This window comes from Cannabis sativa, chromosome 7, assembly GCF_029168945.1.
Source record: "Cannabis sativa cultivar Pink pepper isolate KNU-18-1 chromosome 7, ASM2916894v1, whole genome shotgun sequence".
Lineage (NCBI taxonomy): Eukaryota > Viridiplantae > Streptophyta > Magnoliopsida > Rosales > Cannabaceae > Cannabis > Cannabis sativa.
The window spans coordinates 16,735,552-16,750,950 of record NC_083607.1 but is presented as its reverse complement, the minus strand read 5'-3'; the positions used below and the strand labels follow the sequence as shown (position 1 = coordinate 16,750,950).

At 38.8% G+C, this 15,399-nt stretch overlaps 1 protein-coding gene across 2 annotated transcripts; it reads left to right on the top strand.

Annotated features, from left to right (window-relative positions):
• The first annotated feature begins 48 nt into the window (after positions 1-48).
• On the top strand, positions 49-7,683 carry LOC115697478 (uncharacterized). Of its 2 annotated transcripts, XM_030624500.2 has the most exons (5): positions 49-496; positions 586-663; positions 6,363-6,444; positions 6,996-7,138; positions 7,254-7,683. In XM_030624500.2, the coding sequence occupies exons 1-5, from the start codon at positions 266-268 to the stop codon at positions 7,455-7,457; spliced, it is 738 nt and encodes a 245-aa protein (XP_030480360.1). In that variant the 5' UTR covers positions 49-265; the 3' UTR covers positions 7,458-7,683. The 2 variants fall into 2 exon arrangements, with proteins under 2 accessions (XP_030480360.1, XP_060957858.1); XM_061101875.1 differs by having other exon boundaries at positions 104-496; positions 6,996-7,683.
• The last annotated feature ends 7,716 nt before the right edge of the window (positions 7,684-15,399 follow it).

Below are 15,399 nucleotides of genomic sequence, written 5' to 3'. Positions count from 1 at the left end.
TAAAAATATCTCTCTCCATATATATGTTAAAAATAATAAATGAGAAAGAAAATTAAAAAATTGAATTGATATTTTGATGACATTCATATCATATCATCACACTAGTCGCATAAAGATACGTACATGTGGGTGGCTGAGCTGAAGTTAGAAAGTGCAGCTCCCATTTCCCAGTTGGGTTCTTTGTATGTGAGAGTGAGACATCTGAGTTTAAAAAGGAAAAATTACTGTAAAATTCATATGTTTTCAGAACCGCCGGACACCAATAATGATGATGAGCCTCAGCGTGAGTCGACTCCCAAATCCACGGCCTTCATTATTGCCATCATCCATGGCTAGGGTTTCTCACTCCCATTCTCTCAGAAATTCCAATTTCTGCTCCAGACCTTTGTGCCGGCCCCGGGTCCTACTTCCTCCTGCATCCGCCCGCACTACCTCTCCAGCTCTTTATACCCAACCGGATTCTAAAGCCCAGGTCTTTGAGGAAAACATAGAGAAGGTTAGCATTGTAAAAATGAAAAAAAAACAAATAAAAAGAAACTATTTTGATATTCCTTACTTGGTTCGTCTTCTTCAATCTTCATGCAGGTTATTTATCGATGTCGCTTCATGGCGCTACTTGGGGTGTTAGGCTCTTTAATTGGCTCCATTCTCTGCTTCATCAAGGTACACGATTTTTTAACCAAACAAATTCATTTGTTTCATTAACTATTTTCTGCTTTTGAAGAGGAAAGCTTTCTTATCAGTAGAAATAAGTACTGTGAATCTGACATTAAAAGTTGATAGAAATAATAATAGATTGTGAGAAACTGATCTTCATTAATTGAGCAATAGTGTTCGAGTACAAATTATATACAACTGAGAATACAAGAAAAAGAGCTAACTAATAGTACAGCTGTTGTAACAGAATGTAACAACCATAGCTGAAAGCTATAACTAACTCCTACCAGCTAACATTATCTAACACGCCGGTCAAACTTAGTGTAGCTAAAGAACCTAGACTAAGTTTGTGTCTCAAAAAAACAAAACGAGTGGTGGATAAGGCCTTAGTTAGGATGTCAGCTATTTGGTCACAAGCAGGAACATGCTTGACAATCAATTGCTCGTTTAAAACTCTTTCTCGAACAAACTATAAATCCAACTCAATATGCTTGGTGCGAGAGTGCAAAATCGGGTTAGCAGCGATCAGAACAGAGCTTCTATTTTCACACCAGATAGTTGGAGCAGTTTGTAGCTGCAGGCCAATCTCAGTGATGAGGGCTTGAATCCTAGAGATTTCTGCAACAGTATGAGCAAGACTACGATACTGTGCTTCTGTACTCGATCTACACACAGTTTCTTGCTTCCTTGAAGACCATGAGACAAGGTTTAAACCAAGGAAGATGCACATACCAGAAATACTCTAACTGTCATCTGGGTTAGAGGCCCAGTCAGTATCACAGAAACCAGTTATAGACAGTGTAGAGTGTAGAAGTTGGTTTAATGTGTAAGCCAAAGTCAAGGGATCCTGCAAGGTATCTCAAAATCTTTTTAACTGTATTCCAATGTGCTTCAAGAGGAGTGTGCATGAACTGAGATACCTTGTTGATAGCATATGAAATTTCAGGACTAGTGATAGTGGCATATTGGAGAGCTCCTACTGTGCTACTGTAGAACTGTGGTTCTTGAACAGAATCACTTCCTTGACTTGACAATTTTTCACCACCTGGCATTGGTGTTGCATCAAGCATCTTAGTTCTTTCCAAAAGATCACCAATGTATTAAGTTTGACACAAATGAAGACCCTGAGTAGTGTACTTCACTTGAATGCCAAGAAAATATGTCAGAGGCTTGAGTTCTTTGAGAGCAAACTTGGCATAAAGTTGCTGAGTAACCTGAGTTAATGCTGCTATGGCATGAGGAGAGCTACCAATGAGTATAATATCATCAACATACACCAAGGCATAAGCTATATGGTCTGAATTGGATCTTAGAACAAAAATGGGTCAGCTTTGGCACACTGAAAACCAAAAGACAGTAATGCAGCCTTAAGTTTATCAAACCAAGCTCTTGGAGCCTGTTTGAGACCATAGATAGCTTTGTTGAGCTTGTAAACTAAGTGTGGAGCATCCTTGTCTACAAAACCAGGAGGTTGTTTCAAAAAACTTCTTCTTGAAGCCCTTTATTAAGGAATACATTATTCACATCAAGTTGTCTAATGCACCAGTTATGAGTGACAACAATTGTGAGTATAATCCTAATGGTTTGGGGCTTCACCACAAGACTAAAGGTGTCACTGTAATCAAATCCATATTGCTGCAAAAAACCTTGAGCTACCACTCTAGCTTTGTGTTTATCAATGCTGCCATCTGAATTGTATTTTTTCTTGAATAACCATTTACAACCAATAGGAGTTCTACCTTTAGGAAGGGGCACAAGAACCCATGTTTTATTCCTTACAAGAGCTGCCATTTCAAAATTCATAGCATTCAGCCATTTGCTATTTTGCATTATAGCTTTGTAAGAGGTAGGTGTTGAAGTGGCTAAAAGAATTCTAGCCTTGGATATACCTGGTTTGGCCCTGGTGACCATGTTATGAGCACTAACAAGTATAGTAACAGTGGGCACAGCTGGGGAATTTGAGGAAGGTGGAGGTGATTCATCATGACCAACTAATGGGACATTGCCAACAAATGTTGTGGACACTGAAGTAGCAATAGGTTAATTGTCAATCAGAGGAGTTTGAACAGAAAGAGGAGAGTTACCATTGCTGGTAACAGACATAGGTTGTGGAGTGTTGGAGGATGAAGATGCAGATGGTTGAGTGTTATGAGTGGGGTTGTTGGTTGGTGGAATGTTTGGAGGTGACATAGTAGGAATCATATCTGTCATTATAAGAAGTGGAATTGGTGTTTGCTGTCTGAGAAACCAAATCTGCAAAGGGAAATGAGTGTTCATTAAAGAGCACATCCCTTGAAATATACATTCCCCCAGTGGGAGATAACTATTTGTACCCTTTGTGTTGGAGACTATACCCTAAAAAGGTGCACTTGGTGGATTTAAACTCAAGTTTGTTTTATTTGTAGGGTCTGATATTTGGGTAACAAGCACAACCAAAGACCTTTAGTTGACTATAATTAGGATCCTTGTGAAATAACCTTTGCACAGGTGTTTGGTTACCTATGACAGGTGAGGGTAATCTGTTTATGGTTTAGGCAGCAGTTCTAACCCTTTCATCCCAAAAAGATAAGGGTAAAGATGCATGTGCAAGGAGAGTGAGGGCTATTTCAACTAAATGCTTATGTTCTCTCTCAGCAACTCCATTTTGTTGATGAGTTGTGGGGCAAGATAGTCTATGATTAATGCCATTAAACACTAAGTATTTTCCAAAGGCTTGATACTCTCCCCCATAGTTAGATTGGACAACTTTGATTGATGTTTCCAATTCCTTTTCCACCTGAGTTCTAAAGTTGATAAAAGTCTGAACAGCTTCAGACTTAGATTTGAGTAGAGAAACCCGTGTGTATCTAGAATATGCATCAATAAAGTGTATGTAGTAACTGAAACCATTTGAGGAGAGAATAGGAGAAGGACCCCAAAGATCAGTGTGTACTAATTCAAGGGGTTTAGTGTACACAATTGTAGACAAAGAAAAAGGAAATTTATGTATTTTTCCTTTACAACAAGCTTCACAAAAGTCATGGGCAGTTTTATTATTATGAGGTATATTACAAATATACATAATATGCTTTGCAGTTTTAGCTGCCGGGTGAGCTAATCTGCTATGTCAAAGAGAAAGCATGAAATTGACATTACCCGAGCAAGCTTGAATGTTGTTGATGGAGTACACTACATCTGTAGGGGGGACTTGTATGATGACTGAGTAGCAGTGGATTGAACATACTGCAATTGAGAGGAGGGGATGACATAAAGACCACAATCAAGATGGCCTTCCATGAGAACTGCTTTCGAATGCTGATCCTTGACAAAACAATGGTTAGGATAGAATTCAAAATAGGCATTATTATCACTAGAGAATTGGGAGACACTAATCAAGTTTTAGTGATATTTGAAACATGAAGGAAGTGATCTAGATGTAATGTTTGTGAAGTGAAAGGTCCGTGGAAGGTTTTCTTACCAACATGTTGAATGGAGAGACCAACACCATCTCCCATATGAATCTCCTCATGACCATAATATGGTTCTCTTTGAGTACAGACAGATTCATTAGCAGTGCAATGGCTGGTTGCACCTGAGTCAGGATACCAGGAAGGATCACTAACAGTTTCAGAGGTAGCTATATTTGTTGTGAGATGATCCATGTTAGCAGCTCCAATTCCTGGAAATTCCATATTAAAACGCTGATAACAGCGTGCAACAAGATGGCCAGGTTTCGAACACAGTTGACAGATTGGGCGTGAACTAGTGTTGTTTGAAGTAGCAGGCATTGAAGGATTTGGATTTGTACCTCTACCAGTAGCAGAAGGAGGTGGCGGTGAGAAAGAACCACCACGAGGAGGAATAGCATAGGGATTCCAAACAGATCGACCACGCCCAAAACCAGGAGGTATATTGAAGTTAGATTTGGAATCAGCAGTAAGATAAGAGTGCCTGCTACGATGATTTCTATTCATGGCGACATTAGCAAAGATCTCGATGATGATTGTCCATACGATGTTCTTGAGAGAAAAGAAGTGACTCAATTTCAACAACTGTGTATGGTTGATTTTTGGAGTTCACAGAGATAAAAAAGGTGTCGTACTCAACAGGTAGACCCTTGAAGATTGCAGCGATGTGTTCTTTGACAGTGACACGATGACCTACTGAACCAAGAAGATCCACAACAGTCTTGATACGCAACAAGTAGTCATTGATGGACAAGGCTCCTTTCTTGATATTCTGCAATTGATTAGTGAATTGGTCAATTTTAGCAGACGTTTGAGTGGAGAAGTATACCTCAAGAGTGTTCCAGACTTGAGCTGTGGTTTGACTGCCAACCACTCATGTAAGAACTCCTTCAGTCATTGAAGAAATGAACCATGAATAAAGGAGCTGATGTTGTTGTTTCCACTGTGTAAACAGAGGATTAACAATATCCAACGCACGATCTTGATCAGAGAGAAATTTTGCTGGAGGAGGCTGATCTGAGATATAGTCTTGAAGATTATGGCTTCAAATGATAGAAATCACTTGCGGCTGCCAGAGGAGATAGTTGTTGTTATTGAGTTTAACAGAAAGTTCGTGAGAAAAGAACACAGGGTAAAAGATTGCAGCAGGAGCTGCTTGCTATGCTTGTGGATTTATTTTTGCCATGAAAACAGAGCAAGAAGACAGAGTAGACGAACCAGGAGGAAGAAGAAGATCAAAGATTGAGAGAGAGAACTTAAAGGATTACTCTGATACCACGAAAGAAAGAATAATAGATTGAGAGAAACTGATCTTCATTAATTGACCAATAGTGTTCCAGTACCAATTATATACAATTGAGAAAACAAGAGAAAGAGCTAACTAATAGTATAGCTGTTGTAACAGAATGTAACAACTATAACTGAAAGCTATAACTAACTCCTAACAGCTAACATCTAACATGACTCTGCTCGAATTTAACAATGTCCATACAATTCATTTGTATTTTGAACACTAAAACCATATCAGTAAGCATAATTAAGGTCAGTGGTTAGGCTCATGATTTGACCTTGTGAGGTTTGGAGTTCTATTTCTTGTGGGAATAGCTTAGCATTTCGCTAGTCTCTTGTGCCTCGGAAGGAATTTATTGTTGAACGAACAACAGATATAAATTGAAAGGATATCTTCACTGCATATAAGCAGTAGAAGAGGTAAATGTTCTGACTCAGTGATGACGAATCAATGAAGAGTGAAACAGAGAAAGATAACTGACAAGTAATCCTTTTTACTTATCGTACAATCTGAATTGTTCACACACCCAATGGCCCAAATAATAATTATAATAGAAAGAAGCTAAACAGAAGCCTTTCTATGAAGCTTGACAGGTGTTTTTAATTTATTATTTTGTGATAATATCAAATTTCTACAGTCATTATCATTTCCCTTTTTCTTTTATCACGGGAACGCCTAAGTTACAAACAAAATTCATATACACTTATTACTCATGTGATTATTCTTTCTTTCCTTTGCTGTTCTTCTTTGCACAATATCTTCTTCACATGTCGCTGTAACTCCTGGGAAATAAGTGCCAGGACATGTTCCAGGAGTTACCAGACATGTGAAGAATGTAAGCTGATATGTTGATGAAGCACACTCTGCCAACTTTATGTTGTTTCATTTGGGAACTAATTATGAGTTGTAGGCTAAATTCTGTAACAACCAAAACCAAATGATTCAATCACGTTCACTTTCACATGCAGGGCTGCGCTTACGTTGTACAGTCTTTTGTAGAATACATTGTAAATCATGGGAAAGTGATTATGCTGTTGGTGGAGGCCATAGGTGCGTGCTTTGAATTTTCTAGTGATAGTTTTGTCTCTATTGTTCTTTGATTGAAGAAAGTTAGAAAAAGATCCATGTTTTGTTAATTGCTAAAGATATGACGAATACAATTGTCATGTTCCAATTGATTTGATTTTCACTTGGGACCAGTTTTCATTTTTCTTATTTATTTTTGTATGTCTCTTCTCTGCAAGTTAAGAAGTGACCGATTTATTATCCAAATAATGCACGACCCTATATCTATTTTAGGAAACTACACTTGCAAATACAAAGTCAAACTCTAACTTTGCCAACATGTCCAAATATGCTTGAAACATTTGAGTTAGAAATATATGATTGGTTTTCTCTATATTTTTATAGAAAACAAAAAAGGAGTAGAAGAAGAACTCATTCAAGTCATAAACAAGCTATTGTTCTTATACATTTGCTCACGTTTTATCACAAGAAACCATGTTTTAGCATCCTCAAATAAAGAACAAATGTTGTTCTGTTACAAATTTTAGTAAATGAAAGTTTGTAACGAGCTAAGGATGGCTTTGTTGCATGTTTAGATGTTTACCTTTTAGGAACAGTGATGCTGGTGTTTGGAATGGGTCTGTACGAGCTGTTTGTCAGCAATCTTGGTACTGCAAAGTCACTAACAGAGGAAAAAGGTCCTTACGCATCAAATTTATTTGGATTATTCACTCTTAAGGTCAGTTTTGAACTATTATTGGGTTGTTTTGGATTGGTCACTGCATATAGATCATTATCTTGCATTATTTATTTTTTCAGTTGGGTAATCAATGTTTATGAATTGTATCTTACAGGAACGACCGAAGTGGTTGGATATAAAAACAGTGAACGAGCTGAAAACAAAGGTTGGACATGTAATTGTTATGCTTCTTCTAATCGGTTTGCTTGACAAGTGTAAGAAAGCTTCCATCAACACTCCCCTGGATTTGCTGTGCTTCTCTGCTTCTGTTCTTCTCTCTTCGGGTTGCCTCTTTTTACTATCTAAACTCACTGACTAACTATCCATAAGCGATTTCCTTGAAGACATATTTACTTTTTTATTTCACATCTGAATATCTCTTTCTGTATAAGTATAAATGTTAGCCTTTAGGTAGCGTTTTTGTTTACTAAATGTGGTTAGTTTCTCCGTGTGGTATACAAATATATAATACATGTGTACCTGTATGTATATTATTCATTACAAACATAACACTAATGAATCGCATTGGACTTGTTCGAGGATCCCATAAGCTTCCCTAAGAATTCTAATTAATTCCCGTTGACACTATTCTCCTATATATATACTAGTAGAAAAGTCACGTGCCATTAACAGTATATTATTATACTTTTTTGTTTTCAAATATATTTTGAAAGTTCTAGTAATTCCGAAAGTTAAGTAATTGATTTTGGTATGAATTTTGATGAATTAAAGTTAGAAAGATAAATTAATGAACACTAAATTTACAAGTTCTCATTGTATTGGAAATCAAACAACATTATCTAAAATGATTTTACACAAGATCTACTTAACTCTTGAATACAATCAAGAACACGGATCTAAGCTCACTTAGATCCAAGAAGACAAGCTCCACTTGCTTTCACTAAGTTGAAATCTCTCCAGCAGATCAGTCTGAACTCTTTTCAGACATTGTAAATTCACACTCCTTCAACCTTTAAAGATCCAATGAATTACGATATGCAAGTCATAATCAAAGCAACAGAGGAAAGTATTTTGCCCTAGATTCACTAGAAGATTCTATCAAAAAATAGAGAGTTAGTTAGAAAGAGTAATATCAGCTTAATATATCTCATACTTCGGTAAAACCGACTCAACTAACTAACTCAACAACTCAAGCCAGGTGGCCCCAACTGAACTGATTAAAAGACAAAACTAAAAAGCTAACCTAGCAAACGATAAATGAAACTAGATTAAGCGGATGCAACTAAGACAAACTTAAATAAATAACCCAATAAGCCAAATAGCAACTAGAACACAATACACTTAAACCGGTAAAAAGCAACATAATTTTTCATACAAAAAACATGGCACTTACAATCTCTCCCTTGACAAATTATGATCAACGTCCAAGCACAATATTCAGGAAGAGAGACACGAAAGAACAAATCACATAAAAAAAATACCAACAATCCAAAAGATAATATCAAGATAGTTTATCAATTGCAAGGTTAAGTTCAACAGACAAGAAAACAACCAGACAAAAACTAACCCAAAATATGAACAATGTTTAGTGTATTTATACAAAAGATGAAACACTAAATCTCCCCTTCGATGATCAGAATTAGTCACTGCTAGAATAGGCAACAAGAGACAGAGGGAACATGTACTAAAGTAGCATCATCATCAGGAACAAAGGAGAGAACTTGTTGAACGATAAAAAAAAAAGGGAAAGAAGAGGAATAAATAAATTTATTATTATTTCATTATTGGTTTTAAAATAATAATAATAATAAAAAAATAAATATCAGTCAAATAGAGAGAAAATAGGATCTCAACTCCCCACTCCCCTATTTTCACTCATCCTTTACGTTACAGGATAAAAAAAATAATAATAATTTTATTGGAAAAAATAGGGTCTACAAATAGGAGAAGTTGAGAACAGAAAAAAATTTCAGACACTTTTAAAAAAAAGTCTGAGAAAGAGAGAAAAGAAACACAGAGAAAAAAATATAAACGATACTTTTTTTGGCAACAATCAAGAAAGCTTCAAGGGTAAGTATTCATGGAATGAACTCATTCATATTTCTCTTTTTCTTTTGATGTGTATTTTGCTCCTCTCTCATTCTTATATTTTTTTTTCTCTATTCATTTATGGAATGCCCTCATTCCATGAATGAAATTGGATGCTCTCATCCATGGAATGCCCTCATTCCACAAAAAATTCGATGCTCTCATCCATGGAATGCCCTCATTCCACAAAAAATTGGATGCTCTCATCCATGGAATGCCCTCATTCCACAAAAAATTGGATGTTCTCATCTATAAAATATTCTTATAAAAAAAAATAAAAAAAAGAATACCATCAAAACTGTATATGGTAAAAGATAAAATTGGATATGACCTACACCTGATAGCGTGCCAATCAATTGGTATAAAAAATCGCAGTCAAAATGCTATCGTTGGGTTTGAATCGAGAGGAGACACGTGTTAGACATTTATATGTATAAACTGAAATATATATGTTTATGTATAAAGTGTGGAATTAAATCAAACATATATATACTATGAATAAGGATCGAAATACCTCCAGCCATTGAATCTTTGAGCTTTAGTGTAACACCCTAACTACCTTAGGCGTATTACGTGATTTTTAAACGTACTGTGCAGCTCGTTGCTAATCAACGAGGTTTATAGAAAAACGTGATTAATTAAAATTTTGCTTTTTAATTAAACTTATAAAACATATTACAAAAGACTCGGGATCCCGATTATAAAAATATTTACAAAAAGTTTAACTGTTGAACTGTTATATCAAAATAAAAGTCGTCCAACGACCAGTTACAAAAATTCAGCCTTGCTGTCCCGAGGATCGTACGCTCCAGGCCTAACCGCCCCGACATGTACAATCTCATAAGCTCGCTCACGGTCCATCAGCTAAAGCCTTGCCTTTACCTACACATGAACATAAACTGTGAGTCGACAGACTCAGTAAGAAAAGCATAATAATATCATATATAATTCTAACTGCCGTGTCCAACACGATACTGAGTCCCGCTACTGCCATGTCCAACATGGTACTGAGCCACTACTGCCATGTCCAACATGGTACTGAGTTTTGAACGTTCATAGGGACGGTACTATTGACAAGTATCCTCCTGATCGGTCGAACCGGTCATACTCCGCCGCCGGTCATACTCCAGCTCGTACCGACGGGATAGGTCAATAACCTTTGAACCACCAACCAAATGTCGACTGATCGGTCGAACCGGTCATACTCCGCCGTCGGGTCATACTCCACCGTACCGACGTGACGGGGTTGGATGGTTCGAAGCCTAAATACATAACTAATGTAATCTAGCGGGCTTCCTACATGCACGCTATACATGTAATCTACATATGCATACTGTTATACTAATCTTACTCCGGATTCCGATTTCAGGTGTGCCGGTCAACCTGACTGGAACTGAAGCTGAGCGGCGGATTACTGGCTCCTAAACCATAAAAATCACAACGCTATAAGTGACACGCTAAATCACTTCCCGGGGACTAAAACTTGGAACTAAAAGTTTCCCTATCGATAAAAAGCATGGCAATACCCCTAAAAACATAAAAACGAGGAAAACACGGGTTCGGAAAAATTCCCCAACCGGTAGACCGGTTGCCCAACCGGAATTCCGGTTCTGGGAATTACTGGACACCCATCCCGAATTCCGCTTGCACAACCGGAATTCCGGTTCCTCGCAGGAATTTTTTCAACAATTCCTAACTTGATCAATTCTAACCCAAATCAATCCAAACCTTCCAGACCTGTTCTAAATACCCCAAATAACCATTCAAAGGTAACAAATTCACCCAGAACTCACAGAATCACAAAACACCATTAAAGCTCAAGCTTTGAGTTCTAAACTCAAACTTGAGCAAATCCCACCAACATGCATTCAAACCTAGTTAATTCTACTCAAATATGCTAGAAATAGCTTCTGAAATCAAACAAAAACCTCAACAATAACCCAGCAACAGATTCAATCAATACTCTTTGAAAATCATATTTTGAGCTAAAACTTCCAATCTTGAGCAAAGCAATTTAACCCTCATTACTAACAACCTAATTAATCACAAATCAACATACTTAAATCTCAGAAACAACAACAACATTTCAGCAGCAACAACCACAAAGATTCAAGCATGCAACAACCATTTTCATCATAAATTCCAAGAAAAAACAAAGTAATAAACTAAAGCCAAGAAATACCTTAATGAAAATCACTTTGATCTTGCTAAAATAACTTGAATTCAACAAAGAAATCCAGCCCTAGCTGCTCCCCAAGCTTGGCCGAAAATGAGAGGAAAAGAGAGAGAGTTTTCTTTTGAAATTTCTATTTTTCTAACTTAGCATATTTTTTGTGAAAAATGAATAAAGTTAAGTAATATAAACCAATTCCATTTCAGCCAAATATACAATGAAATAAACATTTTAATTTTCAAATAATCAAGTCACTAAAAGACAAAAAGTCATTGGGGCAAAAAGACCATTTTGCCCCTCCACCATAAATTCACAAAAATCATACTAAAGGGGTATTTTTGGGAAATTCTAAATTCCCGGCCATTCCCGACATTCCCAATGTCTAAAACCCGTCCCCAAACTACTAACATACTAAGTTGTGATTTCTACTGAGCCAAACGCCGAGTTCCAAAATACCGGACACCGGAAATGCAAAATATGCAAGATACTGAATAACATAAATAACAGTATAATAAATTATTTAAATAGCTATAAATAATCTCATAGTCAATCATAAACAACTGATAATTTCCAAATTAACTAAGAGGGCTTTACAACTATCCCCCCCTTAAAAGGATTTCGTCCCCGAAATCTAACCTGAATAACTCTGGATATTGAGCTCTCATATCTGACTCTAGCTCCCAGGTGGCTTCCTCCACCTTGCTGTTTCTCCAGAGTACCTTGACCAATGCTATGGTCTTATTCCGAAGGACTTTATCCTTTCTATCCAGGATCTGCACTGGTTGTTCCTCATATGACATGTTTGGCTGAAGCTGAAGACTCTCATAACTGAGTATATGAGAGGGGTCTGAAACGTATTTTCTCAACATCGAGACATGGAATACGTTGTGAACTGCTGATAAGGCTGGAGGCAATGCTAACCGATATGCCACTTGACCTATCTTCTCGAGAATCTCGAAAGGTCCTGTAAATCTAGGGCATAACTTGCCTCTTTTCCCGAAACGTTTAATCCCCTTCATCGGAGATACTCGCAAAAACACATGTTCCCCTACTTGGAACTCAACATCCCTGCGTTTCGGATCTGCGTAACTCTTTTGTCTGCTCTGTGAGGCAAGCATTCTAGCTTTTATCTTCTCTATCGCCTCATTGGTCCGCTGAACTGACTCTGGACCTAGGTATTTCCTCTCCCCTGTCTCATCCCAGTGGATAGGGGATCTGCATTTCCTACCATACAACAGTTCATAGGGAGCCATCCCTATCGTACTCTGATAACTGTTGTTGTAAGAGAATTCTATCAACGGTAGATACTTACTCCATGAGCCTTCAAAGTCCATAACACAGGCTCTCAACATATCCTCCAATATCTGAATTGTCCTTTCGGACTGACCATCTGTCTGAGGATGGAATGCTGTACTGAATTTTAGCTTTGTACCCATTGCCCGTTGCAAACTTTGCCAAAATTTGGAGGTGAATTTCGGATCCCTGTCCGAAACTATAGACTTCGGTACCCCGTGAAGTCTCACTATCTCTCTGACGTACAGTTCTGCCAACTGATCCACTAAAAACGTTGTTCTGACCGGCAGAAAATGAGCAGATTTCGTAAATCGATCCACCACTACCCAGATGGAATCAAATAAACCCGTGGTCCTAGGTAACCCGACCACAAAATCCATTGCAATGTCCTCCCATTTCCATTCTGGTAGGGTTAGAGGCTGCAACAACCCTGCTGGTCTCTGATGTTCAGCCTTAATCTGCTGACACGTGAGGCATCTCGATACGAATTCTACTAAATTCTTCTTCATACCGCTCCACCAGAAGTACGGTTTCAAATCTTGGTACATCTTGGTGGTGCCGGGATGCAGAGAATACGGGGTAGAATGAGCCTCCTCAAAGATCTCATTTCTAAGTTCCACACTGCTCGGAACACAAACTCTGGCTTTATACAAAAGCATCCCACTGTCTGACACTGAAAAGTCCTTGGCTTGACCAGCCAATACCTCATCTCGGATCTTCACTAACTCCGGATCTGTCATCTGAGCGACTTTTATTCTTTCTAATAGATCAGATTGCAGCGTCAAGTTGTGAAGCTGACCTACCACAAACTCAATGCTGGATCTAACCATATCCTCAGCTAGCTGGGGTGAGATCTGAACCATGCTAGCTACTTGCCCGGGACCCTTTCTGCTCAGGGCATCGGCCACTACGTTGGCTTTTCCGGGATGATAGAGGATCTCACAATCGTAATCCTTCACTAATTCCAACCAACGCCTTTGTCTCATGTTCAAATCTTTCCGAGTAAAGAAATACTTGAGACTTTTATGGTCGGTATAAATCTCACACTTCTCCCCATAAAGGTAATGCCGCCAAATCTTTAGTGCCAAAACCACTGCGGCCAATTCTAGATCATGAGTCGGGTATCGCTGTTCATAATCCTTTAACTGACGGGAGGCATAAGCGATAACCCGATCGGCTTGCATCAATACACACCCCAAACCCTGTTTGGATGCGTCACAGTAGACTACGAACTTCTCCTTGTCCGAAGGCAAAGCTAGTACCGGAGCAGTAATCAACCTCTGTTTTAGCTCCTGAAAGCTAGCTTCGCACTTCTCTGACCAAATAAATCTCTGATTCTTCTTTGTAAGTTCAGTTAGGGGCATTGAGATTTTGGAGAACCCCTCCACGAACCTACGGTAGTACCCAGCTAATCCCAAGAAGCTTCTGATCTCTGTCACTGTCTTCGGTCTCGGCCAATCCCTGACGGATTCAATCTTCCCGGGATCCACCTTGATCCCATCTTTACTCACAATGTGCCCTAGGAAGGACACCTGAGACAATCAGAACTCACATTTCTTGAACTTGGCGTAAAGCTTATGTTCTCGAAGTCGTTGCAGTACCATTTGAAGATGTAACTCATGCTCCTCTTCTGATTGAGAGTACACAAGGATGTCGTCGATAAACACAATCACACAGATATCGAGGAAATCCTTGAATACTCTATTCATCAGGTCCATGAATGCTGCAGGAGCATTGGTTAGTCCGAACGACATAACCAGAAACTCATAATGTCCATACCTAGTGCGGAAAGCCGTCTTCGGAATGTCCTCCTCTCGGATTCTCAACTGATGATAACCCGAACGGAGATTAATCTTAGAAAAGACCGTCTTCCCCTGAAGCTGATCGAACAAGTCATCGATCCTAGGTAATGGGTATTTATTCTTCACCGTCAGCTTGTTTAACTCCCTGTAGTCGATGCACATCCTCATAGATCCATCCTTCTTCTTGACGAACAAAACCGGGGCTCCCCAGGGTGACACACTGGGCCGAATGAACCCTATGTCAAGCAACCCTTGGAGCTGAATCTTTGATTCCTTAAGTTCAGCTGGAGCCATCCTATACGGGGCTTTGGAAACCGGATCCACCCCTGGTGCCAAGTCAATCACAAAATCAATCTCCCGCTGAGGTGGTAACCCTAGAAGTTCTTCGGGAAAAACATCCAGAAATTCCCGAACCACCCTGATGTCCTCTGGCCGAATGGTATCTGGTCGAGTGGTGTCCACCACCACGGCCAGAAACCCTAAGCACCCGCCGTGCAACAATTCTCTCGCTGACATAGCCGAGATCACCGGGATCCGAGATCCCTGAACCGAACCAACAAATACAAACGGTTCTTCACTTTCCGGTTGGAAGACCACCATCTTCCTTTTACAATCAATGCTCGCCGAATATTTAGATAGGAAATCCATTCCTAAAATAATATCGAATTCGACTAAGCTCATCTCTATCAGATCAGCGCTTAACTCTCTACCATCTATCCTGATCGGCATAGACCTAATCCACCTATTGGAGATAACCAATTCTCCGCCAAGTAACAGGGTTCCAAACCCTGATTCATATCTATCGTAGGGTCTACCCAATTTAGTAAAGACTCTGGCCGCCACATAAGAATGTGTAGCCCCAGAATCAAACAGCACTGAATATAGCGAGTTGTTAATAGAAAGCTGACCTGTGACTACTGATGGGCTGGCATCTGCATCAGCCT

Bases quoted from the DNA above. Each gene is read 5' to 3' on its own strand.
- LOC115697478 (XM_061101875.1), top strand. From the start codon at position 266: ATGATGATGAGCCTCAGCGTGAGTCGACTCCCAAATCCACGGCCTTCA. The intron at 497-585 runs GTTAGCATTGTA...ATCTTCATGCAG, and splicing joins TTGAGGAAAACATAGAGAAG to GTTATTTATCGATGTCGCTT. The intron at 664-6,362 runs GTACACGATTTT...TTTCACATGCAG, and splicing joins CCATTCTCTGCTTCATCAAG to GGCTGCGCTTACGTTGTACA.